Source organism: Centruroides vittatus, unplaced genomic scaffold (assembly GCF_030686945.1).
Source record: "Centruroides vittatus isolate TY-2023 unplaced genomic scaffold, ASM3068694v2 contig_879, whole genome shotgun sequence".
In the NCBI taxonomy this organism is placed as follows: Eukaryota; Metazoa; Arthropoda; class Arachnida; order Scorpiones; family Buthidae; genus Centruroides; species Centruroides vittatus.
The window spans coordinates 457,884-480,249 of record NW_027122571.1 but is presented as its reverse complement, the minus strand read 5'-3'; the positions used below and the strand labels follow the sequence as shown (position 1 = coordinate 480,249).

The 22,366-nt window shown below is 29.9% G+C and overlaps 1 protein-coding gene across 1 annotated transcript in view; it reads left to right on the top strand.

The window, feature by feature from the left end:
* Nucleotides 1–22,366, top strand: part of LOC136983223 (leucine carboxyl methyltransferase 1-like) — a 38,494-nt gene that overhangs the window by 4,402 nt on the left and 11,726 nt on the right. Inside the window, 2 exon segments of the mRNA XM_067279906.1 lie at nt 3,058–3,241; nt 18,138–18,382. Coding sequence (XP_067136007.1) covers nt 3,058–3,241; nt 18,138–18,382 — 429 coding nt within the window.

Below are 22,366 nucleotides of genomic sequence, written 5' to 3'. Positions count from 1 at the left end.
AACATCTTAAGTTTTGCAATATTGAATCTGGCAGAAACAATAATAGTTTAGTCTCTGTACAATTTGAGTCATATTTGAACTTTCCTTCTTTTTGATTCGTTTCTTCTCTTAGGTGTCAACTCGCACGTCTTGGCATACTGTACATTTAATTACTGTACATTAAACACAACACTTAAAAGCTTGAACAGCATACAACAATATTGAGCAATATCTGACAGAAATGAGCAGTTTATCATGCCTCATTCATTTCTGTCACATGATGACATTATGCTATACAATATGGATGATGCAATGCTGGTTCACCATTTCATAATTGGACTGCAATTTGAAAAATTGTAAACCTATAAATTCCACTGTCATCTGTCTTTTCTTAATCATAAGAACAGAGTTAGACAGACAAAATCCAAGACCAGATATGGAAACCTAAAGGGCAAGAGGCTTTGATTAAATATATATGAACTTCCAATGCAAACCACAAGTCAGATTATTTCAATTTGAAACTTTTCCCCTGAAAGCAGTTAATGGCATGACTCTATTGTTAAAGGAAAAGTATGATTTACAGGGACAAGCCGCTACTAATTTGAGGTGGAGATCATATAATTTAAATTAAATAAATTAAAAATATGATTAAAAATTGCAGCCAGGCATTGTGACAATATCATAATAAATAATTGCTTGTTATTACTTAAATTATTGTATCCATTAACAGTATATTTAGCAAAAAATATGCATTTTACAGTATATGTTCAATAATTCAGAACACCACTGTATGTTGGATCTTCACTGGCTTTGGTTAATTTCTTTTTATTGTTTACTTTATGATATTATTTAATGTAAATTTTAAAATCAAATAATATAAATTTTAAGAATATTTCTCAAATACACTCAAACCTGTTTTTGTGCGATCTTATTTTGTGCGATTTGTTTTGTGCAATTATTTTTGTGCGGTATACCAATTTGATTGAAATTCATATACCGCACAAAAACAAATCGCATGAAAAAAGACCGCACAAAAACAGGTTTGAGTGTAACTGTTATTAATTGACTATACTACTTGACATTTGACTAAGTCATTTGTTACATTTCTAATATTGTATATTTTTGTATTAAAAATATAGAAATGAAATAGCTTCTAAGCTTTGACAAAAAAAATTTCTACAGGAAAAAAAAAACATTTGAAAATATGTACGTTTTTATTGAAATGTTGTAATAATGCTGTAAACATAGAGAATTTCATTACGAGATTAATATAACAAAATACAGAAACAGGAGGGAATGTCAAAGTAAATTCACACTTCAAAGTTTAAACTCCAGCAAAAGTTTTATACTCACATGAACGTTTTTGTCCACATTCCATCGGACATTATCAAGCTGTAAAAATGAAAAATGGAGCTGCAATGTTTTGAAATTCGAATGCAATGAGTTTTTGTTCATTGATTGGTGGAGATGTTTCCAATTTGGGCAGTTGCTAATTGGAGGAGACAGTTCCTGTATGAACCCCTAGTTTGTGGATGATGATGGAAAAATTTTCATGGGTTGGAGAATATGTGGTCATCCAAGTTCCCCAATGTTTTGCTGGACTTACAAATAAAGATGAATTGAATTGAAAATTGAAATTGAAAATATTCAGCATTTAGCTGTCGTCTTTTATAAATTCACACTTTTGAAATCAACTCTAACAAAATGTTTAATGGAATTCTATGCACAGAAAGCTAGATTTCTGTAAAGAAGTATTATAAAACCTTCCACTCTTTTTCTAGATGTTAGATTAAAGAAATTGCTAGAAAAAGAGTGGAAGGTTTTATAATACTTGTTTAATGAAACAAAAACATTTTCAGCCTAAGATGATAGATTTAATCAGTTGAAGATTGCAATATATTTGAATAAAAAGAACACTCACTGTATAAAAGTAGAATAGAACAAAGTATAAAATTCTTATAAAATTATTCTTAAAACTGGAACTACCGAATACATGATGACAGACTGACCTTTTGTACATTTTCAGCAGTGACAGTATGAAATGCAAATGTTTTCAGCCACATTCAAGGGCCATGATTAGGATCCTATAGAAGACTTTCTTCATTTTAACTGAACTTTTGGAATTTGAAACTTTTTAAAAACAAGGCTTTTGATGTTTTTTTACTTTCCTAGCTGTTATGTATATTTAACACAGGAAAGTATTGTAATCATGTCAAATTTGATCTTCCCTTTTCTTTTCAAATCTTGATGTTTTGAGACACCCTGAATTCAAAAAAGTAAAGAAGAAAGTTCCATGTGTGTTTGTTGGCATTTATTTCATTTAATATCTCAGGATAAGGTAAAGGTTAAAAAATAAAATTTGGCATGGTAACTTGTATATGAGGGGCATTGATGCTATTAAATTATGGTGATTAAGGGTTGAGGAGATAGGAAATAGAGGAGGTCAGGTATTATAGCCTGAGTTGTATCAGATTTAATGAAAATTTTATTTATTCTTGACAGTTACAATATTTTTAAAAGATCTCTCTACTCTCAAATTAAGCTTTTTTGCCTTTTTATAATAATTAATGATATGAGATGTTATTAAAAAAAACTTTATAACAGATAGTACTACACATACAATTTTAATTTTGTGCTAAAGTGTCTTAGTGTTTCTTAAACAGAAAAAATCCAGCAATGAGTTGCTGGATTTTGTTTTTTAATATGTTTTTAAATGGTAGCATACATCAAAATTTACTTTGTGATCTAATAATAAATCTGTTTATAATGCTATATGTATGAAATATGATTTTTCACTCTACTAGTTTCTGCTTTTTGAGTAATTTGCTAGGAAAAAATTAACTCATAAAGTTGATTTAAGTGTAATTTAGATCTCAGCTTATTAGTGATCATTATTTATTGATTTTTGAATTCAACAATTATTTAAAACTTAATTTTTTATCATAAATTTTTGAAAAACTGAAATTTTTATTTACAATCTTTACAATATATGCAATAAATAACATTTTGAATTATGTATAAATTAATACTACTATTATAATAAAATGTTAATTTATAATGAATTAAATTTTTTAACAGATCACAAACAATCAATGTCAAGTTGTAAATTTTGGTGCGGGTTTTGATACGTTATTTTGGCGTTTAAAAGAAGAAAATGTACAGGTAAAAAATTACATTGAAATTGATTTGACACCAGTAACAGCTCGAAAATGCTCTCTTATCAGAATGAGAAAACCACTTTTGAATGTATTAGCTACTGAAGGTATGATAAATTTATGAATTTTAAATCTTAATAATGCTAATCAAATAGTCATGTTTTTATATATTCAAAATGAGCATTTGAAACTGATTTTGTACATTCTTTGCTTTTTCTTTATTTGAACTTGCTCTCTTCATATCTCTCTTACATTATATATATACATTTTTCTTTTATAATAGGAAATATATACAGTGAAACTACCATTAACGGACACACCCAAGTAGCACCCATCTCTACTTAATGGACATTTTTATAATCCCCAGTCCCTTAAATAGGACATCTATTATATTTACTTCTAAAAAATGGATGCCGTCATCTACAACCAACCTTACAAAATATCCCAACTTCAATATTCTGAAATAATTAATGTTCAAAATATTTTAAAACTAAAAGAATCAGTTCAAATACTCTTTCAGACAACAGATTTTGACCATAGGTGTTGAATAAAGACTGGCTTAAAATAGAAATAGGTGAGGAGGGCAGCTTTTAAAAAACTGAACAATATTTTTTATCTGTTAGAGAAGACTAATCTGGTTCAGTTGTCAATCATCATTTATCATCATACATGTTAATGCTAATAAACTTCTGTCTTATTGTTTGAATTAAGATATAAAAAACTAAAAACTTTTCCAAAGTTATTCATTCATTTGACAAGAACCATAATATAGTAGTAATGAAAAAGAAACTTAAGATCATAACTGATGTCTTAAGTATGAGAGAACTGAATTTCTTTCCATACTTTAAAGTGGTCAGAAAATCAGCTTTGTAACACGACCTTTGAACTTTCACCAAACAGATGCTGTTTTCGTAACCATTTTAACAGCTTTGTGGTAGATAAAGTGTAATTGTTAATAAATCAATTACTGAAGAAAGCAAAAATGTTCGAAAAGCTACTTGATAACTACAAAGCAGACAAATCCCTGTATCAATTTTTATTAGTTACTTAGATCATAAATAATGTTATGTAAGAATTCTGAATATATTTTCCACCCCTTGAAGTTGATAGCAAATTGCCTTTGTAATTTGACATTTAAACTGGATTCAATGAAAACAAAATTTTTACAGCTGAAATAATAATTTACTGTATATACATTTTAATTATATATGCTATGTATATTTTTGGTACATTCGTAATGCAAATTTGATGTTTTTGTATTCTTCACTACATTATGACATAGTTAAGATACAGTATAGCCAACAGCATGTACTTCTGACAGTGTCTGCTATTTGGAGATTATACTGTGTGTTTTTCCTGAAGTCTCTGTTAATTATTCATTTGTAGACATTTTAAACAAATTTATCTACAATATTAAAGAATTTGTTTTATTAATTGTTTGTACAGTACATGATCTTTTCTCATGAAATTGTAGGAAATATTCATTTAAATATTAAAAAGGATGGATTTATCATGTTAAGACCAGACTAACTTTTTAAATTTATCATTTACCTATTAGGTTAAAACTATCTGATAGTTCATTAAGCTGTATCATTCAGTTATTAAAATAATTTGAGCTTGTTTGTCTACATGTAAAAGAATAAAAGTTGTATTTTTGAAAATTTAAAGCTTTTTGATAAAGTATTTATTTTTATTTAGAAAAAAAAAGCTTGATAAAAACTTAATATATAAAAAAGAATTCAATATTCTCTAGAGGAGGGTGATTACAATAAAATATTAAAAAAGAACTAGAGTAGAGTCTTATAAACTTGACACTTGATAACTTGATATTCTGTAAAACTTGTTGTTCAAAAAAGAAAAAAAAATACATATAATGTTTACTACTATAACATCATTCTAGGATCAAATAAGTTTATCATTCTTCACTGGAGATACTTAATAGTAGAATCAATTCCATGTTAAAGAATATAACCCTTTTTCTAAGGTGCCACTGCAAAATGCCATGGCACAAATTTCACTTACTCGAATGTAGTCACTGAATAGCTAATGTTTTTTTTAATTAAAATTTAATTACAAATAGAAATAATCACTATTGGTACTTAGTTATATGTACAAATTCATATACATATTAATACTTTACAAAAATTCTGCTGTTTAGATTAGCATCATTGCCATGCTGTAAAACTCATTATTTTCTCAGTCCACATTAAGTTGAGTTTGGGGGATTCTACTCTATTAAGAATCTAGTTTAGTTTATTTACAGTAGACTATCTACTTTGAATGCTACTTCGACCTTCCACTTTTATATCTGGTATAAATTTCCTTTTATGATTGGAACTTAAGTATTGCATTTCTTCCTATTTTTTTTATTCTTGCCATCTCAATATACTAGATACTTAATTACTTAAAATGTTTCCAAGAACACGTTTCAATTTATAACATTGAGTTTATGAAAAATAACATTTAATGAGTAGGAATCAATTAGGGCTGTTTTGTTCCATCCCTGTTCCACCTGTCTAGTTATAATACTGATGCAAAATGTAAAAAAATTGGACCAAAATAATTGAAACTAAGCAGTGAGAATTGACTAGCAGTTTGCATACTCATTTACATAGTGTATAAGATCAACTTGCATTAAAAGAAAACTAGAATCAGAAGTAAGTGAACCAAACAACAAATATACACACAACAATTTAGACAACTAAATTGCAATTGCAGACTTTCATTAAACGTACGCAGAGATTTTTCAAATGATTATCTCTGCTAAGACTAATAACAAGTTTTGACTTATGTAGTCTGTTTTAATCAGGAGACAAAGAACAATTTGTTTAAAACACTTTAATTGTTTTTTAATTGTTTATTTTACTTGTTATGGCAGCAATACATTTTGGGATAGAAAAACCATTCTCTTTCAGGCTACAAACAATGTATACAGCTGACATTGTTAATTTTTTGTTTTTAATTGTCAATATAAAACACTGACCCAAAACAAGCAATTTAAAATCCATTGTTTACAAAATACAGTTAACATTTTTCCACAATCCAATAAGCACTTCATACATTCCTTCCCAAATTTTTCTATATAAAAATGAAAAAAGAAATAAATTTTGTTTCTTAATCTTTCTGTAACCAAATTTTTTTACTTGTAAGATAATTCTTTGGCCTGCAATGTTGGCTCATTTAACAGCTAAAGATGCAGTACTGAAACACTGCAGAACCAAAAATAACTCCAGTAAATAATCATGACCTTCTGTCTGTGATTATTTACTGGAAGTATTTTTAGTTTTTCAAGATGTTTTGGTAGTTTATACTTACTCCAGTTTGGAACTGATGTGAGTAGAATAACTAAAATGGGCTAACTTTCAATTCATTTTGTGTTTGAAGATCTATGTCATACTGTAGTAACTAAATACTGGTTTCAATTCCAGTATTGAGATCTTTCTTTACTGAAACACCAGGTCTGATAAAACCCTTTGATTTTGCAATCCCTAGTTTTATAGTACAGTAAAGATCAGTATGGTAGAATGGTGTTGAAACCTTTTAGAATAGCAGTGATTCCTAAGACTGTTAAATCAGCCTTAATGTGAGACCAATAAAGCTGATTTAAGTCTTGTGTGATATTTTCATTGAACAAACTTTGGAAGATTAGATGTAAGATGCATTGATTTGCATATACCTTGGCAAATGATTTATTTATAAAGATCCTCCTATTTGATTGCAGTTTTGACCAATTTGGCAATTGGCAGATTAGATAGTGAATGGTGATAAGATTTCATTTTATATATAAATTTTCTGATATATTTAAATACCATCTGAAACTTGTTGAAAATTGTTAATAATTTTTTCTTTTGAACTAAATTGAAGTTTATAGAAGATTATTAAATTTTTCATTTAAATGTTGCATTAAAAAAGCTAATATTTCTTTTAGCTAATTCTTAGCCACATTTTACATTTAAAACACAATGACTTATAACTTGGATTCAAGCCAATGTAATTCTATATAGTGGCAGCTATACATGAAATTTGAATCTAGTGCTAATTGTAAATTTTTTGAGTGTAATAATAAGTTTGAAATTAAGCACAATTGCTACAGAGAACTTATCATACAGGAACACTCTTTTCAGTGGAAAAAGTGTTCCAGTATAAGTTTTCTGTATCAATTTTGTACTTAATTTTAAAGAACATACAACCAAAAGAGAACAACAAGCAATCAAGTACTAATAGTAATAACTGTTTTATTATTAGATTTTTGTCTTTGTTGAATATCAATACAAAAAGTTTAATAGGAGATTTTATTAGATTATTTTCAATATTATTGGTTTTTTAATTACATTTTCTGTAATTATTGGACAAAAATGAAAATTTTATCCTATAAGTATGTACACCTGTAGACTGCAAAGACTGATAAAAGATGAGTTGCACCTGAAATGTCTGATATACATAGATAAGATGTGATGTAATTATATCTTTTTATAGTACTACTTACCAACTTGAAAAACTACTTGAAGAAATTTTAGAGATAGTTACCAGTTGTCAGCATATAATTTGTGTTTCCAAATAAGAATGTAACAATGTCAGAACCACCTGGCTATATATATATATATTTATATATTGAAGTTAGCAAATTCTGAGGAGAGATCTGTGTTGCTTCCAGTGTAGATGAAATTGTTAAGAAATTTTGTTTTACAGTTTGCCAGAACAAAAATCTTTATTCCAAATTTTGACGTCTGAAGGTAGACTTCCTTTCAAACAATACATCTTTACAAAGAATGTTTCATTCACACATATGTTCTTGAATGGAAAAAAAAGCATCTCTGAAGGAATTTCTGAGGTAGTTCACTATTATTTGTATTTTGTACAGTTTACCAGATGAAACTGAAGAAGACTAGTCAGCAAATTGCAACATTCTTCATAGCATTTTTTATCTGATTCTTGACATAACTCCATTCTTTCATACTTTATCATTTTTGGATCTTTACTCCCGTACTAAGTGTTTTTCTTGACATTGTCCATTAAAATTGTTAATGCAGAAAATACTGTCAGTTTGTTTTTTGAAACATCGTTCTATTGTGATAATTCATTTGATGAAAAACTTCACTTGTAAAGCATAATGGTTTATCCTGTAGTATGGCATTGATTATGGATTCTGTAAATAGAACTTCAAAAATTTCTAACTTGCTACTTGTAGCAGTTATAGTTGAAGTAATCCCAGAAGAACAACTGTTAAAGATTAAAAGATTTGGGATAAAACTAGTATCTTGATTCTAAGAAAATCTATCAGTTTTCCTCCTCTTTACATTGTTGATTTGTTGATATGAAATATTTGTTTCACACTCAGATTCGTTAGAAGTCCTATTGCTGTCATCCACTGAAGGATCATCTTCACTATTGGAATATAAGATAACTTCTTCAATTTGTCCAAAGAGAGACTGTGTTTTGAAGAGCTAGAAGTTGTTTTCATCATATATAAAGCAACAAAGACATTTAAAATAGAATTACTGTGTTTATTTTGATGAGTATTACAAGTATTCATCGAGCAAAGTTTGTTTATACAGTGGAACCTCGCTTAACGAGCACCTCGCACAATGAGTATTTCGCATAACAAGCAAAACAAATCGTTAAAATTTGCCTCACTTAATGAGCGATATTTCACATAACGAGTGACTAGGAGAGGGGAAGTCCCGAATTGTGCGCATGCGGCATGCTCCATCAGTCTGTGTTTAGCACTCATTCTGCTAGCATCTTAGTGTTGCTTGCGATCACATATTTTTCCAAACTTGTGTTCACACATATTACTTATAAACATCAACAGCCATAGCCTGTTATATAAGAAACACGCCAAACGATATGCCAAATTCTTGGGTCATTAAATTTTAGAAATGTCTGAATTAAAACTTAACTATTTATAATTATTAAATTTTAATACGAGATGGAAACATAACTGCCTACCTCTAGTCAAATTAATTAATTTCTAATATTTAATTATAGCCTTTACATAACCCAAGAAATTGGCATATTGTTTGGAGTGTTTATCAAACATATTAACTGATTTTTTTTGTTTTGTTTTTGTTTTGTTTTTTTTTTTTGGTTCAAATCAAATTCTCATTTCAGGATGGTTCATTCTGCACTAGATGACGATTCATGCTCCTTAACAGTGTATATTGTCCATTTTTTTTTTTTTTAATAAACATTATACATAAAACATTTGAGCATTTTTTTGGCGTGAAACGCATTATTGTATTTTAAATTAATTTCTTTGGGAAAAATTGTTTCGCTTAACGAGTGTTTCGCATTACGAGTAAGAGACTGGAACAAATTATGCTCATTAAGTGAGGTTCTACTGTACTCATAAATATAGTCTTCTTACCAAATACGGCAACTTTGTAACATTCATGCATGAAACAATAACTTATCGCTTCACTCATTAGTGTTTCTGTTTAACCATATAAAGAAAATTTCTTTCAAATTTCAAAATTACCATATTCAGTAGTATTACATTGTTATTTCATAATTATGCAATAAATTCTTATATTATTATTGCTCTTATACAGTCGTGCCAGAAAAAAATACTGCATCATCCATGATCATTAGATACTTCTGAAAATAAAATTACACTAAGTGCACTAAAATGACAAAATTTGTTTTGATTTGCATCATACAGGTTCTCATCAAATCAATGCAATGAAGATGCATAGCAGAAATAAAGAAGAGGGGTGGTTGAACAAAGTATTTAGTGGTCCAGATTTTTTTAAAACAATTCTACAGTGTTTTTAGCCATTTTTCTTTGGGTTATGACCTTATACATGACATTTCATTGTTTATCTGATAACTAATAGTAGTACATGCGTATATTATTTTTCATACATACTTTTATAATCTTTTTTCTTTCTACAAAATATATAAAAGACACACTATCTCAAAAGAAAATTATATCTATTTGTTTAGAACATATTACAATTTATTCTGTTGATTTTTATTGTTTTTGCAATAAAATAACATCCTTAATGCTTAATTGCCAAATCTTGTCAATAACACAAACTTTTATTAAGCTATTATGGTCTTCACTCATAAGTCAGCTATATTGACACACAATTATTAGATGTCGGTACGACAATATTCACGCCAAAGACCGTATAAATGTTGCAAAAAGTTCACTGAGTTCAGCGTTATGTCCACGTTTGCTTGTCACAAGTACTTTAGACGAACCTTACTGTTGTCGTCTTCAGGCGAGTTCGTAAATTTGCCAAAAAACTTTAAAAAGAAACAAATTGATGCAGAATGGAACGCATAAAGCTTTACCAAAGCCGTTACGAACGTAAATTAAAGATTCAAAAAGTACTTGTGACAAGCAAACGTGGATATAACGCTGAACTCAGTGAACTTTTTGCAACGTTTATAATTATTAGAATCATTCTAAAGAAAAAATGTAATGTACGAGACAAACCTTTATAATAATGCAATTCTATAGAAATAGAATATCCAAACAAAAACATTTGAGATGTAAAAAATTGTGCCAAGTAAAAATTTATTACAATTTGGATGACAATCGAATTGTTTTGTTAGCTTTTCTTTGATAAAGATAACCTTGGCACTTTGAAGCAAAATATGAAAAAATATTAATACAGGTAAGTCTTGTGGGTGCTGCTTTAAAGTGCCAAGCTTATCTTTACCAAAGAAAAGCTCCTAACAAAACAATTTGACTGTCATCCAAATTGTCATATAATATTTTACTAGGTGCAATTTTTTATCTCCAGATATTTTTGTTTGGATATCAATTGTTTTATGGTTAATGATTGATTGTATTACTTCAAGACATAAGATGGTGATATAGTTTGGTAAGTACTTTACAATGTGACTGCTGTTGACTGGAAAATATGCTGTTAGTAAAAGCATTAAAACAAGTTTTAATTTGTATAAATTTGAGCTTTTGTTATTCTGGATAATATTTTGAATAAAATCATTTGTTTCGAGCAAATTTTGTTTTGTATAAGCATAAAATTAAGTGATAAAAGTAAAAGCTCTATGGGGAAATCTCCATAGGCGTTGACCTCTCAACCTGGAAGTTTTGCAAGCACCTCACTGATAATCTTAAGCCTTTCTTTAATGAGAGAGGCTTAAGTTTAAAATTTGAGCTTTTTAGACCTAGTAGTTTTTCTTCTAGTGTCAAATGAAGAAAAGGAGAAAATACAGCTTTTTTTGGAGATTTTTTTTTTGCACTTCTTGATTGTTTATATTTTGGCAATCCCTTTATAGAAAATTCTGAAATCTTGCACACTACCTAAGAAAACAAATCTTTCAAATGAGCTATTTAGACTTACTACAGGCATCTGAGGCAAAGAAATTGACCTCCAAAAATTGGCAACTCTAATTCCTGTGTTATGTCAGTCAGTGACTTTCTCACTTGGCAGAGTCACTGCTAGATTCTTGATATTTTTAAGAAATTAAAATATTTTTACTTCATATATTCTTTTGTAATTTATATTGATAGATTTTAAATGATTGTTGGTTCATTTATTGTTGCAAAAGCCATTTTGACCATGAGGCACCATTTTAAGTAATGGAATATAATCTGTATTTTGTCAATAAGACACAACCTGTCAATCTAATATCTTTGTCAGAAATTTAAGTTAAAGCATTTTATACTAACATTTTAAACATAATTGTGATTTTTTTACATTGCTGTTGTAAAGTATATAATGTGTATTCATTTTATTTTTACATCTAAAATATAAGTATAAAGTGAATGTTTCACAGAATTTAAATTTTTAACTAGGACATCATGCAACTTTTTCATATTGTGATAGAATTGAGGTGGGACTAGAAAGAAAAATGAGACCCTTGCACCTGTTAGACACAGAAAAGGCGATCCTTGTACCTGTTGGTTGCAGACAGGCAAACTTCACTTACTGCCATGAAAGACGTTATCTTTGCATCTGCTGGTCACGGGAGAGGCAATGCTTGCACTGGCTGGTCAGAGACAATCCTTGCATGTACTGATACAGAGAGGCAGTCAAAGAACAAAGTAATCGATGCCAATGCCCACCACTGGCTAAGTGGATAAAACCAGTGAACACTGGTAGTTAGTTGTGAGTTTGCGTCTGACCAATGTGCTGGCTACATGGAGTTTTTCAGGTTTTCTTCACGTTAGTAATACCTAAATAGGTGCCAGTTTCCCATAAAAGACCTCCCAAGAGGTATTATCCCTCAGCAAATTGTCCACGTGTTGTGTTGCTGTATAGGAGTAAAACCAAAACTAAAAGCAATTCATGTCAATTGCTTTGTTCTTTTATTCTGTTCACTTTTTGTGTCATTGTTCGTATTTTCTGTTAGGTGCACACTATGCTGTTTTTTTTTTCTTTATTTGACCCCTAAATTTTGTTGGCGTACTCAAGCAGTACAGACATTGTCACTCCATTTTATATCAAAAACAAAAGCATGGATCCCTATTTTCTACATTTACATTTATTACATTTGTGGATTATTCATCAAAATCAATAGAAAATGGCAAAGTTTAATCAAAATCAATCAGATTTCAAGAACAAACACAATTCTCTAAGTCATATAGATGTGCTAGCGACCTTGGGATATCATGCAACATTGCTTTGTTGTAACTGCTCTTGTTAGGACCTTGTCTCAAAGTCATGGACTCCCATTTTTTATTTCATTTTTGGATTCTTAATAGTAATTAATGGAAAATGGTAAAGTTTTATCAAAATTGATCAAACAGATTCAAGAACAAACACAATTCTGAAAGCCACATAAGCTTTGCTAATGCTTTGCCTCAATAAAATAATTGTCTTTAATTTTAAGTGAAATTGTGAAGAATGTTAGTATTGACTAATGTTTTGAATTTAGTTAATATACAGTAGTCCTGCTAGTCCGAACACTGCTAATCCGAACATCTGCCTAATCCAAACATGTTTCTGTCGTCAGAGAGAAAATTTTCTCTAACAAGAGGTCCACTTAGGGATGTTCCCCTTTTTCTTTCCTGAGTGAACCACATGAATAAAGCTTTATAAAGCTTGTCAAATGTTGAGGTCTTGCTGTTTGTTGATTTTCAACTGCTTTTTCTGAAATAGAGGCACAAAACTGCTCGATCCTTCCAGTTTTCAAAACTGCAGTATTTTTCCAGTTGGTTATTGTGGCCTTGCCCAATCCAAACTCTACTGCCAATTTCGTTGCATTTTCACAAGTGTCCAGCCTTTTTAAAACATCCAGCTTATCTTTCAAAACGTGTGTGTTTCCATTTCATGGCCATTGTAGCAGCAGACTAAACTAAACTAAAATAATGTAGAGCGAAGAGTACATTCAACATCCACAATTAAGCATGCTAACTCACATGGTAGCATCAATTCAATTCAATTATTTATTTTAAGGTGCAAACGCACATACCCTGGCCCCGCTTTATAGCATTACCAGGGATAAGTCTCTCAAACTTTATAATTAGAATTACAGAATGAGTATATATACAATTGAAATATTGGATTTTAACATTGATTCCCGACATAACAGTAAATAACAGAAGTATAATCTATACAGTTATGGCATATAACAACTAATGTCATTTACATGTCATCACAATTAATAATAATTACACACCAGTAAAGTAACATTTAGTATTCATTTTTACATAATACTCGATTCTGCATAAGAAGTCATTAACATTTATCATTTATAGCAAGTGATTAGCTGATCCATAATATATTTATGAAGTTATTTTAAGTGAATCATTTTTATAAATTAAATCAATCGTATAATACTAAGTCTAAATAATATCTCTAGCAATATAATAAATTTCTTAGTATCACACGGTAGCATCAGTCAACTGATTGGAATCCTGGACTGTGTATTAAAAACATTTTTTTACAGTTAAAATAATCTTAAGGTAAACAATGAAGACAGGTTGCCATTTCAAAATTACAAAACTTGTTTTTGTTAACTGTATGTGCTCTCAATTGAACCCAAGTCAGATGAAATAAAGGGTGTGGTGCTGATGTCATTGATGGTGTTGGATATATATAAACCAGAAGACCTGTTTTACTGCTTGCTTCTGCATTATTTCAGTTATTTGGCTAATCCGAACAGGGCTCGGTCCCAGTTAGTTCAGACTAGCAGGACTCTACTATATATATAAAATACCACAGCAAAAAGTTTTAGTATAAATTTTCAAATAGTATTTTATGTTGGAAAAAACTAGAAAAATTGAATCTAAATAATGATTTATTTCAAACAAATAAATACAGTAGAGCGTCGATAAGTGGAACGTCGGTAAGTGGAATGGCCGGAAAGTGGAACGATTTTCAGTCGGACTGTGTCGTGCTGAATCGAATGTTTTTGATACTAAATTTACTTCTAAAGTATAATTTTCGTGTTTTTTATATTCTTTAATATATTTATTTTGTTTGTACAAAATGCAGAAATAATGTTTAACGATACGATAGCCTCGATGATTATTATAAAAATTTTCGTTAGGCTTAAAATCGACGAAAATTCAACACGAAGCGACACGCAACGGAGAAAAATTTGAACATCGGACAGGTTAATGTATTTTTTCATACAAAGTCGGAAACTGGAACAAATCATTAACTGGAAGGACCCCAGTCCCCAATTGGTTCCACTTATCGACACTCTACTGTACCAATAATTTTCTATATAAAGAACATATATACAGGATGATTCAATCATTGGAGATAAGAAGATGGGACTAATTATCAAGTTTATAGAGTAAGTCAAAGGGATAGTGGTGGTGATATTGGATGATCTTGCAAATCTGATTTTTGAGATACAGGAAAAAATAGTTTTTTAAAATTATAAAGGGTGTTTTTGATCCATTATATGGACAGTATGCAACAAAATAGATACTTTTTTTTAATTAGTAACATTTTCTTAAATTATCTTGAAAATTGTTATCAGCCAGTTTCTGCTAAAATTTGATTTCTCTTTTTCCTGAAAGTTTCTATGCTGGGAACTAAATTTATCAGTTTAATTATCAAAAAGTTTTACACGACAGAAAAAATTGATAGTAATGAAAGTGCATTTCAAAATTTCATTTGCTGTATATCTCGGCGGATAAGACGATAGTTGAATCATAAAAAATGGCCCACAAAATCTGGGGTCGTCTTATATGACAGATACAAAAAAAATTAGATTGAAATTTATATAAATTAAAACCATTATAAAAAGACAGACAAACCGTAATTATTTACTAGAAGAGAGTAGGGTATGTGTCCAAAATAGAATAGCCCATAGAACGTTTTTGTGAATAGTCAGTCGTTACCTGAATGCCCGAATCAGTGCAAATGTTTACAACAATCACAAGGCAGTGCTGCCAGATGCAAGAAAACAAAATTTGTTTATTCGAAAAATTACAAATAGGACATAATTCCATATACACTATACAGTGTTGTTATCCAGATGATGATCGCTGATCTAAACTAAATTCGTAGGCTGTTGATAGTTTGGGGGGGGTCGTCTTATAAGACAGATATATGCTAAAACCATAAAACTTTGACGAAAATTTATACCTCGTCTTATCTGAAGGTCGTCTTATCCGCCAAGATATACGGTAAATTAGATGATGCAAATTTTTACCTCGTTGGCATATATAGACATTCTTCTAGGAAAGACGTTTTAAACACATTTTGTAATTCACATCTACTAATCTTATGAAAACCTGAATTTTGGGAAGTTTTCATGTTTTCAGTAGAAGGATGCTGAAAGCAAACTATTTCCTTCATTTTTCCCCATAAAGATTTGTAGTCTGTAAATAATTTTGGAGACATGCACCTAAAGCCATTAGCATAGTAAATGCTTCATTTGAATAACTCATCTTCATGAAAAAGGAAACTAGTAAATACACAAAAAATATCCGTTTTAAAAAGATTACTTTGAAAATGACTCCTTTATGCCTTTGAAAAAGTAACAATTCAATTTATTTAAAGGTTGCTTGTTCTGAGACAATAAGGCAAACAAAAAGAAACTGATAAACTTAGTTCCCAGCATAGAAACTTTTGGGAAAAAGAGAAATCAGATTTTGAGCAGAAACTTATCTTGAAAACTGTTATATTTAAGAAAATGTGATCTATTACAAAAGGTATTTGTTGTTGCATCATATAATGATTCAAAAACATCCCTTATAATTTAAAAAACCTTTATTTTATTTTGTTCAAAAATTTTAAAAATTAAAATGAAGACAGTCTGTTGAAAATGGAATCACCATTTATTCACTTTCAATGTTCCTGAATACAAACTTTTGAATACCAACCTTTCTCTGTCATCAAAATTAAAATTTTACTTTAATTGGATATTTTTTCTTTGTTTTTAAAAACATAAAACAAGCTGAAAATCTACATTTACCAGCACTTGCTTTTAATAGATAAAAAATTCTACTGTCTCCATGTGGTAAGGATGGAAGGAAAGAAGTCTGTGAGATTGCCAGATCTGATTTTTAAACATGTGTTTTTAATTGGATATTTTTCTTTGTTTTTGAGGGAAGTTTTTTAATTTTAATGACCAAGTAGCTTACAGAGAAAGATCAGTCATAGGGTTTCTCAAATGGGATCCTGGCTGTATTTTTATCCCGGGAAATCCTGCAAATTTCTTAAAAGTTCACTTTTTTTCTTTTGTGTTAAGGTTGAGGAAATTTTGCAAATAAAGAGTATAATTAACTCATAAACTGTCTGAATACACTTGTATTTATTAACTTGAAGCCTGCTTATTAGTTTTTTAAAATTTTGCTAGTTATGACATCTTGGAGATTGTCAATAATCAATATGTATTTGTGGCAGGACTGAAAATTCTTTACTTGTCAGAACCTGTAATATCTTGAATAATTGCACCGATGCTGTCTTAATTTTAACTATGCCCAGTAGCTTCAATAACTGCATTATGCCAGGTTGTGCAAATTGGACAAGGATAGAAACGAGTATGAAGTCTGCAAGTATGAAATTTTTCTTCATAAACCTGATTATTAAAGCCAAATGAAATGCCGAATTATCAGGCCATAAGCTTGATACTGCTATTAAACCAGTCGAGGTAGACAAATCAAGAATACTTGAGAGCAAAAGAAGTACTACAATCTCGAAAATGAACTAGAAATCTTTGACACTATGGGTAACATTTGTCTTCTCTCAAATGCATTTAAGACGATTCCACCCACATTCATTGAATTGGAAAGGATATTTTCAGTAGCTGGACTTTTCATTATTAAAATAATAACCAGATTGAGTGATCGGAGTGTTGACCATCTTTGGTTTTCAAAATCTTAATACAAAATATTATTGTAAATTTTTTATGTTTTATTTAAAAAACGAAAATTACCTTCTAAGTTAGAAGTTTGATCTAAGTTCATTTTTTCTTTAAATTTTCAACTCAATTCAAAGGTATTTTTTTTTGTAAGCAGTTTCCAACAAACTTTAATAAGTTTTTTTTCCTATTTGTGAAAATTTTTACATAATTCAAAGGTAATTTTAATATATATTTTACACAGCATTATTATGATTTTGGAGGTTGCAGAACATATAAATATTTTTTATATTTTAAAAATAATTAATTGTATCCCGGGAAACAGTTCACTTTCCCAAAATCCCAGGACAAGCAAAAGACCGGGAAATAAGAAACCGTAGTCAGTCATCAAAAGCGTGTATTCCAGAACATTGAAAGTGAATAAATGGTGATTACTTTTTCAACAGACTGTCTTCATTTTAATTTTTAAACTTAATTGCCATCTGACAAAATTCTACAACTTGAAAATCAGTGGTTTTAACAAACCACTGATTTTCAAGGTCACCAAAATTGTCCTGTTGTCTCTATAAACTTGAAATTAGTCCTACCTTCCTATCTCCAATAGCTTTCAAGGGAAAAAAATTACTGGATGCTCTAGTGAATCATCCTGTATATAAATATTTAGTAATTTCTTTTACCTGAAAATGTATTGAATTTATTTGAACTAAATAAATGAATATGTAATTTACATAAGAATCTCATGTTTTCTTCTATTACTAGATGATGATGTAAAATTTTCAAACTGTGATCTTCATGTTGGACGATACCATCTTGTTGGGGCTGATTTACGTTCAATTACCGAATTGGAAAGAAAACTTTTGAATGATGGTTTACTTGATACAGCAGTACCAACAATTTTCTTGGCTGAATGTGTATTGGTATATATGAGCATACAACAATCTTCAGCATTACTGAAATGGATTTCTAAAAATTTCCAAACAGTGGTTTTTCTTAATTATGAACAGGTAAAAATATTAATATCTATGTTATATTAATATAAGTTTTAAAACAACAAGCATGCTTTAACTCAGTAGAAATTTTTTTAATATCCAATATTCAGCTATCCTTTACTAGCCATTCTCAGGTTTTGAATGAATATTTAAATAGAAACAAATGGAAACAACACTTGATGAATACAAAGTATACATTTAAATGTCCAGAAAATAATTATGTTGACTTCAAATATTAAAATTATTTTAAACTGAAAGCAACAAAATTTCTGGACATATAAATGTGTGTGTTTTGTTTGTCAAGTTTCTGTTGGTTTCTGTTTAAATAGTCATTATAAGCACAATGATGGCTAGTAAAGGCTAGCTGAAAACATTTACATTTAAAAAAATTTTCACTGAGTTAACATGTTTGTTATTACTTTGATCATGCAATTACTCCTGATTTTAAAATTCTAAGACTTTTTTAAATGTAATTTATTTAATAAAATATAAAAGTTGTAGTCTCTAGAAAGTATAGTTAGCTCTCAGTTTAATGAAATATTCAATTTAGTGTGTGTGAAGACCCGAATATAAGTAATGAGATTCGATTTTAAATTTTTTATTTTATTTGCCAACTGATTTTCGAAAGTTAGGGTTAAATCAAACACAGAAGCAAAGAACGGAAAAACACCCGACAAATTTTCTCGTAAAAATTAATCATAAACCTTCGTTCCCACGGTAATACTTCCTTGTAGAAGATGAGTTAACTGTTGAAAAATAATTATATCATGTAATTCACCATTGGTCAAAAAGGACTTCCACCCTTGACGTGCATCGTGAAATCTCGATCCCGAAATAAAAGGAAAACGAATGATGACGCAAAAAAGTTTCGACAACTGTCAAGTGAGTGTGTGTGTGTGTGCACCGTGGATTATTTCCCACCGTTGAAGCCATCCATCCCATCCATCCAAATCCTTCGATTTGAACTTCAGTCAATTTGACTCTTATATTCCTACGAACTCTCATTCTTCGGACTTTATCAACAATCTCAGGATTACTAAGGTATTTATCCTACTCGCAATGTTTTGTAAACTCTCTCTCTCTCCAGTCAATCGAGACGCGGTTTAATAATTTGATTTGCTAATATAAATAATACTTCCAATTATGTTAATTGATGTATTTCATATCAATCCCAAAATAAACTGGTATTTTTATTTAACATTAGAAGAGTGTGCGTTTCTTCCTCCATTACCATCATCAGGCATCCCACGATTCTGAAAATAACGCATATCTATCCGCGAGATATTTGATAGATTGGTGTCAGTTCCTGACGTGAACAGGATCCTATGATCCTCATTCGTAAATAAACATTGACCGCTCGATCCCTAGTCATCCTTTCGACAAACAAGGTCGGACCTCAAGGTCTTGTGCTGTTAAGAGGGATGATGATTCTTACCTTCTCTACATCTCCTACCCTCGGTGAACCTCACACTATTTGCTGCACACTATTTGCTACTTCACTATTTGCTGCTGCTTGCATAAGATACATTAGTTTTTGTACATTATCTGAAATGCTCTTTAAAATGGACAAAAGGAAAGATTTCTTTAGATAAAAACACTGAGTGCAAAATAGAAGTGACTTGTTATGTTACTTTTTAATCATCTGACACAAATATATCAATAGTTATAACAATCCTAAAATAGGATGTGATGTTGGATTGGGTCTGAATCTACACTATAGAATATTATATAATAATCAGGGGAAATAAAATAAAAAGGTAAAGTTACATCAGCTTTTTGTGATTTGCAAACACCTACAAGGAATAGAAACATTACAATGACTTAAATGGAGTGTCTTTTAATTGAATGGATTGAGGATTGCAAACAAAAATGTATTCACCTTAGCATAGTAGCTATTCAAATGGAAGCTTTAGGTGACTGAAAAAATTAAATAGAAGAAATGTTTAGTGCAAATATTGGTTGGTTTGATTGGTTTAAAAATTGAGTTTGGCTACTGTGTAAAATTACTGGTGAAATGGCCACTGCAGATGAGGACACATCTAAATATTTTGATGTTTTAAAAAAATACTCAAAGATGGTGGATATACTGATAAACAAATATTTAATGTGATGAAACTTTAACTTGGATTTCAAGAGTCTAAGGCCACAACTCCACTAGTGTAAAAACGGCTGTAAAACCCCTTGCTGTAAAAGCTATGACCTATTTGCGTTTGTGCTCAGATTGCGGTGGAGGTCTGGCTAGCAAAGCTTTTTACGGCAACAGTACTATTACGGTTGTATACGTGATATATCAATATTAAGACAATGATTATATTCTAAGAGTTTTTTCTGTACTATAATTACAAATGTAGTAAAAACATTTTTACTTTCTTATATTAACTTTTATTATTGTATTATTAAGATAATATACAGCACTTATAAGCTTAGCTTTTTTATTATATACTCCTCTAAATGAAAGATTTTCCTTTGGCCGTCCATATCTCGTGTTTTAGTCATTCATTATTATAATCGAGATACCTCTTGTTGTAGATATATGAATACTTTCAGATGTTTTCAATAAATCTTTCCGGATCTATTCTAGTTCTTTTCCAAGTAGCCACAAGAGAACGTACACAAAAGCTCGTTTTCCGCCATTTTTGCACAGTGTCACAATGACCTAGATTTCACTGACTTCTGATTGGTGGATGGTACCATTTTATGGCCGTATTTGCTTCAAAAGTTGAACACTGCTCAACTCTCTTTGTTGGTTTTATGACTGCTCAGGCATAAAATGTCATGGTCACGTGATTAAAAGCTTTTATGGCGAGTGGTTTTACAGCTATTATTATGCTAGTGGAGTCGCGGCCTAAAGATCACCACACACTTTCATTGGGATGCACTATTCAAGATGAAATTAAATTGAAACTGATACTTTTATATCAGTCTCCAAATCCTCTCACTGAAAGTTATCACTGAAAATCTCGGACGAGTTTTACCTAGATCTCCACAAATTTAAAGCCATTTGTAAACACTACTTTATTATAATTAATGTTTTTAATGTTTATTTATGCATTTGTATTTTTTTAAAATTTTCAACTGAATGTTATCTAATTGTTGTACCAGGGAGAGGCACTTATTGTCTGAGACATTGCCTTTTTTTTTTCTTTGAAATAAATAAATAAACTATTTGAAGGCCAAATAAGGTAGCATGAGTGATCCAAGCAGAATTTAATGACTGGTTTTCAAACTATTTTTGCCTAGCTGTTGAAAAATATTACAAGGAAAGCAGCATTGCAGTTAAAACACTACTAATTCCAGATAATGCTCCTAGCCATCCAAATACACTTGGTTGATGGTGTGAAAATGCAAAAATAATTTTTGTCACTGCTATCTTTATTACAAGAGCCATTGCAATGTTTGAAACTTACTACATTAAAAAAAAAATTTGAGCAGAGAATTGCTAAAACTACAGATGTAATTTCCTTACAGAGTTTTGGAAAAATTATAACAGACATGCAATAAAAAATATTCACTATACTTAGCAACAAACGACTACAAATAACAAGCATGGAAAGCACATTTTGCCTTATTGTGTAAATAATTGTAATTTTGGAGAAAAACAGTTATAGAAGAAATAACAAATATTTGTAGAGAACTTTGATTTGATGAACTAGAAAATGATGATAAAGAATTACTTGATTCATACTTGGAAAAATTAACTGATAATGATCTACTCATAGATTAATAAAGATCATTTGAAAAAGCTAACAATAATGCTGAAGGATGAGATAATGTTAATAGCCTAATATAAGAAATTTTAGTAAATTATTTAAAAAAATGAAAATCCTAAAACTGTTTTAAAAGAGTTATGCTTCTTAACCAGTTTTAAAGTTAAGAATGAAAAATTGCCACATTTTATATTTCAAATTATTTGTGATATCAACAAGACTTCCAATATGTTCTAAAGTTCAAAAATATAGGGTGATCACAATTAGTGTTTTTCGAAGCTCATAGAAAGAA